At 54.8% G+C, this 6,997-nt stretch overlaps 2 protein-coding genes across 3 annotated transcripts; one reads left to right on the top strand and one right to left on the bottom strand.

Moving 5' to 3' along the window:
- The first annotated feature begins 1,252 nt into the window (after window positions 1-1,252).
- On the top strand, window positions 1,253-3,493 carry SPSB2 (splA/ryanodine receptor domain and SOCS box containing 2). Of its 2 annotated transcripts, none has more exons than XM_036761299.1 (3): window positions 1,253-1,391; window positions 1,750-2,531; window positions 3,284-3,493. In XM_036761299.1, the coding sequence occupies exons 2-3, from the start codon at window positions 1,862-1,864 to the stop codon at window positions 3,406-3,408; spliced, it is 795 nt and encodes a 264-aa protein (XP_036617194.1). In that variant the 5' UTR covers window positions 1,253-1,391; window positions 1,750-1,861; the 3' UTR covers window positions 3,409-3,493. The 2 variants fall into 2 exon arrangements, with proteins under 2 accessions (XP_036617194.1, XP_036617192.1); XM_036761297.1 differs by having other exon boundaries at window positions 3,281-3,493.
- Window positions 3,494-3,822: 329 nt separating this feature from the next.
- Window positions 3,823-6,978, bottom strand: TPI1 (triosephosphate isomerase 1). Its single transcript, XM_036759526.1, has 7 exons — window positions 6,743-6,978; window positions 5,587-5,710; window positions 5,354-5,438; window positions 5,116-5,248; window positions 4,726-4,811; window positions 4,299-4,386; window positions 3,823-4,186 (listed from the first exon to the last, which is right to left on the bottom strand). The coding sequence occupies exons 1-7, from the start codon at window positions 6,852-6,854 to the stop codon at window positions 4,068-4,070; spliced, it is 747 nt and encodes a 248-aa protein (XP_036615421.1). The 5' UTR covers window positions 6,855-6,978; the 3' UTR covers window positions 3,823-4,067.
- Window positions 6,979-6,997: the final 19 nt, after the last annotated feature.

Below are 6,997 nucleotides of genomic sequence, written 5' to 3'. Positions count from 1 at the left end.
GCTCAAGTCCCATCTTCTGCAAAATGCCTTTCCCAGTTCTCCTGGTGCCTTCTCTCAGAGGCCATCATTTATTTAAACTATATATCTCTTATTTGTATATAATCGTTTCCATGTTGTCCCCCTGATTAGACTGTGAGCCGGATTTCGTTTTCCCTTGCCTTTGTTTCAACAGCACTTAACACAGTGCCTGGTACATAGTAGGCGCTTAATAAATGCTTGTTTTCTGACATACTCCCTCACTAGACGGCTTCTGAATTCCCTTTCCAGTTCTAAATCTATGATCCCAGCAAGCAGGCTGCCTTCTTACTCCTCTCTAGATTTAGGAGGGAAGAACTGGACACAGAGCTGACCGTCACTTGGGGATGCTGCCTTCATTCCCCTCCCTACCAGAGCCACTGTGGGAGAGGAGGAGAGCCTGCCTGCCAGGCAGGGCACATCCCCTGGGCAGGGAAGGGCTTGGTTAGCCGGGAGCTGCACGGTGTGGCATCGCGCGGTGGCCACCAGAGGGTGCCGAGGCGCGCCCTCCCCGCCCCTCGCTACCATTCCCCGGCCTAGGCTGGGCACGCACGCCGCAGGTGACGCGGCGCGGAGACGGAGCCCTGGTTATTATACAGCTGGGCAGAACAGTCATTCATTCCTCAGAGGCCAGAAGGGGCCCCGATGTGGTATGCGCGCGCACACAAAGCGCGTCTATGCGCATTATCCCCAAGAGCTGGCCGGTGGGAGGTACGTGCATGCCCCAAGCTCCCGGCGGGGGGCTGCAAGCACGCCTCAGCCCCGGGAGAGGCACAAACAGTTAAGGGTCCTCGCTCCTGCTTCCCTCTGGTCATGCACGCGCAGTCCTTCCCTTCCCTTCCCGCCCCGGGATGCCTAAGGCAGAGACTTGGTTAACTCCGAGTCCGGACACACAAAGACGAGGGTCTGCAGAGCAGGAGAAAAAGCACCGACTTTCACGTCAGGAGAGCTAGGTTCGAATTCTGCCTCTGCTCCTTTAGCAAATTCCCCTCTCGGACCCTCGATTTCCCCCCCAGCAAAATGCAGGGTCCTTTCCACGCTCCACTCTAAATCCTGATCCTGAGAAACTTCCTGCTCAGGGAGTAAAGCGTTCTCTCTCCCACTCGCACCCCCTTTTTGCAAGCCCCAGTCCGAGATCTGGGGCGGAGTTAGGGGGAGCAGGGCGGAGACGGGGGGGGGGGGAGGCGGGGTCCGGCGTAGGAGGCGGAAGCTGAGAAAGGACTGGTGCTGTCGGGGATCGGACTCCTCCGGAAGGGACTGTGGGATCCTTGGCTTTGGGGCTGGACGGGACCCTAGAGATTATCTAGCTGAGACCTCTCATTTTACACATGAGGAAACTGAGGCCCAAAGGGAAGTGACTGGCCCCAAGGTTACAGGTAATAAGCGGCAGAGTCGGGAATTGGAAGTCACATCTTGGAACTTTGTAATCAAGTGGCAGGAGTCTGCATATGGAGGCGGCCTAGGGGTGGGGATCCACAGTGAGACACTTTGGGATGCCCTGCCTCCGCGAGGTGTGGGTGAAGCATACAAGAATTGAGGGTCCTGGACAGAAGCAGCGAAAGGGACCTGGAAGGACAGGAAGGGGCGGGGGAGCTCGCAGGTCTGGGAAGGATGGACAGTGTTAGGGAGGAAACCTCAGGATGCGAGCAGCGGTGCGGTGAAAACGTGGGGGAAGCCAGGGGCCGGATGGAGAAGTCACTCTCACTTTGTCTTCCACCTTTCTCCTCTCCCCAGGTGAAGCGCCTCCTTCACTAGCAGCAGTGCGCGGAAAACCGCTCTCCTTACCTTCTAGCCGCCCGTTCCCTCTCCAGGCCTGCATTGGGGGGATTCTCCAAGTCCCCCTCCCATGGGCCAGACTGCCCTGGCAGGGGCCAGTGGGACCAGCAGCACCCCATCCCCAACCACCTCATACCAAGATCTGTCTTTCCCGGAGGGACTGGAGGAGCTGCTGTCAGCACCCCCGGTAGACCTGAGCGTGCAGCAGCGTCATGGCTGGAACCCCAAAGACTGCTCAGAGAACATTGAGGTCAAGGAAGAGGGGCTGAGCTTTGAGCGAAAGCCTGTGGCTCAGAGTACCGATGGAGCCCGGGGCAAGACAGGCTATTCCAGGGGCCTGCATGCCTGGGAGATTGGCTGGCCCCCTGAGCAGAGGGGCACCCATGCTGTGGTGGGGGTGGCCACAGCCTTGGCCCCACTGCAAGCAGACTGTTATGCGGCATTGCTGGGCAGTAATGGGGAGTCGTGGGGCTGGGACATTGGGCGGGGGAAGCTCTACCACCAAAGCAAGAGTAGTGGGGCTCCTAGATACCCCACAGGGCTGGGGGATGAGCGTCTGGAAGTGCCTGAGAGATTGCTGGTGGTTTTGGATATGGAGGAAGGAACTCTGGGTTATGCCATCGGAGGCACCTACCTGGGGCCTGCCTTCCGGGGCCTTAAAGGAAGAACCCTCTACCCTGCTGTCAGTGCTGTATGGGGGCAGTGCCAGGTTCGAATTCGCTACCTGGGTGAAAGAAGAGGTGAGATTGGGGTGCTGGATTTGTTGGGGGTGGTTTGCATTTCCAGGACATGGGGAGGTAAGGCAGGAGGCTCAGAGGACAAACTAGAGAGGGAACTCCCATTTGTTCTGTTTGGGGGTAGTCTTTCACAAGGCTAGGGGTCTTGGGGAGTCAGTGGTCTAAAAACACTCAAGACTGGCTTTTTTCCATTTGGATTCCCTAAAACTGTCTTCTTCCATTGATAAAGACTGTGGGCACAACACATAGGCCCCAAGAAAAAACAAAAGCTTTAGGACCTGGCTGGAGAGGAGGAATTTGGTCTGATGGGGTGGAGTCAAAAGCTCTAGGTTAGGGTTAAAGATTGTACTAGCCCACCCTCCCAACAGAGCTCTGGCTTGGGGGGAAGGGGGGTAGAGAGAGGCTTCAGGTACAAAAGAACTTATTTCCTCTTTTTTGAAGAAAAGCAGTAGTGGCAGTTAGTTGCAATAGACTCTTAACTCCCATCAAGGATTCTGCCCCACTTTCCCCAGACCTGTATGGTGGCATTTGTTTGGAGGCTCTGAAAATCCTTTCTAGCATGGTTCAGACGAGACAACACTATACCCCCATCCCCCAAAATAGCAGCCTCTCACCCTATGGCCAGATTACCCAAAACAAGGCTGGGTGAAGGGAACAGAGAGAGGTCCAAGGACAGAAGGTGGGGGGAGGCCAGAAGTGACCTGCAATTCATTACCCCCTCAAGTAATCATCTTTCTCTTCTCTCCCTGCAGCAGAACCTCACTCCCTTCTCCACCTGAGCCGAATGTGCATTCGTGACATTTTGGGGGAAGGCCGGCTGGGTGAAGTTTCTGCCCTGCCCTTGCCCCCTGCCATGAAACGTTACCTGCTCTACCAGTGACCCCACCTATTACAAACTTGACAGTAACCCTCAGCCCAAGGGGAGGGCCTGTTTTTCTTTAAATGATAATAAGAGTATTGTTACAGTTCCGTTGTAGTTTCTAACTAGCGTTTGCCCAACGGGCAATGGGGAGATATCACTGGATGTGTGGTCCGTACTGTCCCGCCCTCTCTGCCCCACCCCCATCTCTGGGGCCTGCTTAGAGTAAGGCGCTGGCACAAGGCTGGCATTCACCCTTGTCATCACCTGTTTCCCATCCCTCAGCCCCACCCCCACCCCTCGCTTACTGGAGGGTAAGTCTTGCTTGAGTCCAAGAAACAGGAAGTAGAGGGAAGAAGAAAAGGGTTGTCAGCCACCTACCCCCTCACACCCCTTTCCATTTTCAACCCAACCAATAAGAAACCAGAAACATGATGTGCTTCCTTCAAATTTACAGTAAATGGAGAAAGGCCTGGTCCATTGGAGGAAGAGCTGAGGAGCTGAGAACTGGTGCACACAATCTATACAATCTACACGGTGGAGGAAGGTGTAGCTTGAATGGGACCTTGGGGGGAGGGGAATCAGCATCACAATCACATGGGAGGGGGAGGGGTAAACCAGACTTGTGTAGCCTTGTCCCAGCTCTATATGTAAAGGAGTCAGAGGGCCACAAGAAGGGCTCAGTTTTTGGCTTGGATGATGTCCAGGAATTCAGGCTTAAGGGAAGCTCCACCCACCAGGAAGCCATCCACATCAGGCTGGCATGCCAGATCCTTACAGTTGGCACCCGTCACAGAACCTGGTAAGAAATGAGAAAAAATTGAATCAGACAGGTTAGAGAGTCTCTGCTTCCCCATCCTCTCCCCTCTTCCCTCCTTCCTCTCTCCACACCAAGGATCACATCTACTGACCTCCATAAATGATCCTGGTAGATTGTGATACAGATTCTGAGACATGGGTCTTAAGCCAGCACCGAAGCTTCTCATGTACCTCCTGGGCCTAGAACAGAGACAAAGACAGCTCTCAAATCTCCTCTTCCTGAAAGTCTTAAAGGCAAAGTAGGACAGGGTGATCATAGCAATTTCTGAGTAATATTATAGGGACAAATGAGGGTATAATGAAAGGTCACTGGTATGGCTTTTAATCCCAGTTTTGTCACTAAACTACCTGTGTGACCTGGGATAAATTACCACCACTCTGGACCTGTTTCTTCATCCCTAAACGAGAGTGGACTAGATAATATCTCTTTTCCATCTCTGAAGTTTTGTGATTCAGGAGGGCAGCAGTTCACCAAGTGTTCCCTCCTCCTGCTGGGGTCTTTTCCAAGGGTCTTATTACCTGCTGGGGCGTAGCTGTCTTGCCGGTACCAATAGCCCAGACTGGTTCATAGGCTAGGACGACTTTGCACCAGTCTTTCACGTTATCTGTGGGGATAGAGGAAATTCAGACTCAGAGACTTTGGAATTTCAATCTAGCTAATTCCCAGTGTTTCCTCCAGCCCCAGCCTTTTGCTTTTAAAACCAGAAGGTGGCACAAGAGGGCAAGGAGTACCTTTTACATTATTAGGCAAGGGCGTGACCCAGTAAAGATTTCCACTCTCCCGACTCAGCAGATGCCTAGGGAGTCAGGAGAGCATGGGCATGGCCTTTTGCCTGCCACCCCCCATCAGGGTTCTCAGTATCCTTTATCTGTGACACAGGGGCTAATCGTCCCTAAACCAGCAGTTACCTGCAATGGCCTTGGTCTGGTCGAAAACAACCTTCTCAGTAATTCCAGCTTCCCTCTCATCCAACTTCTCACCAATACAGGCAATCACTCCGAGGCCTTCTGCCAGAGCATGGGCTACCTTCTGCCCAATGAGCTGCAGGGACAATTGATATATTATTAAGACATGCCCCCTCCTCCCATTTCCTGGGGCCTCCCCTTGCAGATCCCTTCTCTTCTCATTTCCTCCTCTACTACTCACCTCATCTGACTCCCCAAAGATATGTCTCCTTTCAGAATGTCCCAAGATCACCCAGTTGGCCCCACAGTCCTTAATCATGGCAGGGCTGAGGGAAAAAAAAAGCTAAGGCTCAACACAGAGGGATCTCAATCTGAGCCTCTTTCTCTATCCCCACAACCCATAATATCAAGCTAGTATTTTTGAAAAATGACTAAGGGACATTTCACACAGCTTGGCCCAGTCTGGTACCTTACCTGATCTCCCCAGTAAATGCACCCTTGGCCACTTTGTAGCAGTTCTGAGCAGCTACACCAATTTTGTCATCCAATTTCTGACGAGCAAAGTCAAGGTAGATAGCAGGGGCTCCACATACCACTTCTGGAGAGGGAAGAGTAGGGACAAATTCAGTCATGCCCCAGACACCAAACCCAATAGGAAAGCTCTACTTAGCCCACTCTTGAAAACTTTACTTTCCTCCTTGAGCCAAAAGAAAGAGTACTGGCTTTCTTCTGGCAGGACAGGAAGGCTATCCTGCCTCCAAACAAAATCTATTTCCAGGCTGCCCTAACCCCACTCTGGTTCCCCGTTAAAGACCAAGGGCCCAACCTCTCCGTTATCAGCCCTGCCCCCTAGTGCTCTTTAAGCAGGAGTAGGTCTGGTTACCCCAAGGCTATTCTAAGCATGGGTTCTCAGCATTCCCTGAGAGGCAACCCTACCCTTTTCCCAAAATAGTTCCCCAATCCGAAAGCCACATACGGGCATTCAAGTAGGAAATAGGAAATGGGGGGGGGGGGTGTCAAGGAACAGAGAAGGTGTATAAGGCAGTTAAGAGAATTTGGGAAGGGGCTGCTAAAATCTGACCTTACCACAGTCCGGTCACTCTCCTTGACCTTATTTAGGATCGGGGAGGGGGGATAGAATGTGGGAAGCGGGGGAGACGACGGCTCCCCCCACTTGTGGGCTGAAGGAGCCCCAAATTCGCAGCTGCCCTTTACCCCGGGCTGGCACGGGGGCACCAGCTGCATTGAGCAGCTCCAGCCATCTCCGGGCTCCGGACCAGGTGCCGGCCACGTGCCCGGCCAGCCCGCACCCGCGCTACGTGCAGCCCCGCACAGCGCGCATGGGAGGGGGAGCGGAGCTCCGCGGGCCTGTTTCGCGCAGTCATCTCCCGTGCCCCCGGGGGGACAAGAGCGCTGACCCGCCTCCCCTCCCCGCCCCCACGAGCCGCTGCCCACGTCCCCAGCCCTAATCGAGCCGAGCCTCCCACCCTCCTGGGGGATGAATGGAGAGGCCCCTGCGAGGCCGGTTCCATCCCGTCCCGTCCCCTTCCCGGGCCAGGGAGGTGGTCGCGGGGAACGTGGGGAGCGTGCCTCGGGCCCGGCAGAGCCGCAGCCCCGCGCCCCCGCTCACCGGTGTTGGCGGGCACCTTAGCCCCGTTGATCGAGGTGATGAGTTCCCCCAGACACTTCTTGTCCCCATTCATCTTCCAATTGCCCCCGACGAAGAACTTCCGCGACGCCATGGCTCGTCGGTAACGGGCAGTGACTCCGGAGAAGATTGAAGGTCAGCAGTAGCGCACAACCACCGCCCCAACCCCGAGCCGCTTATGTAGACCGGCGAGTAGCTCCGCCCCAACCTGGCGCCCCGCCCCCTGCCGCGTTCTAC

This window comes from Trichosurus vulpecula, chromosome 5, assembly GCF_011100635.1.
Source record: "Trichosurus vulpecula isolate mTriVul1 chromosome 5, mTriVul1.pri, whole genome shotgun sequence".
Classification (NCBI taxonomy): domain Eukaryota; kingdom Metazoa; phylum Chordata; class Mammalia; order Diprotodontia; family Phalangeridae; genus Trichosurus; species Trichosurus vulpecula.
Note: the sequence above shows the minus strand (reverse complement) of the source record. Positions and strands in the feature narration are given on the sequence as shown.

Coding starts and splice junctions, on each gene's coding strand:
- TPI1 (XM_036759526.1), bottom strand. CDS start 6,854: ATGGCGTCGCGGAAGTTCTTCGTCGGGGGCAATTGGAAGATGAATGGG. Junction 5,249..5,353: donor TCTTTGGGGAGTCAGATGAG/GTGAGTAGTAGA, acceptor TTGTCCCTGCAG/CTCATTGGGCAGAAGGTAGC. Junction 4,387..4,725: donor AGACAGCTACGCCCCAGCAG/GTAATAAGACCC, acceptor TCTCTGTTCTAG/GCCCAGGAGGTACATGAGAA.
- SPSB2 (XM_036761297.1), top strand. CDS start 1,862: ATGGGCCAGACTGCCCTGGCAGGGGCCAGTGGGACCAGCAGCACCCCA. Junction 2,532..3,280: donor CTACCTGGGTGAAAGAAGAG/GTGAGATTGGGG, acceptor CTCTCCCTGCAG/CAGAACCTCACTCCCTTCTC.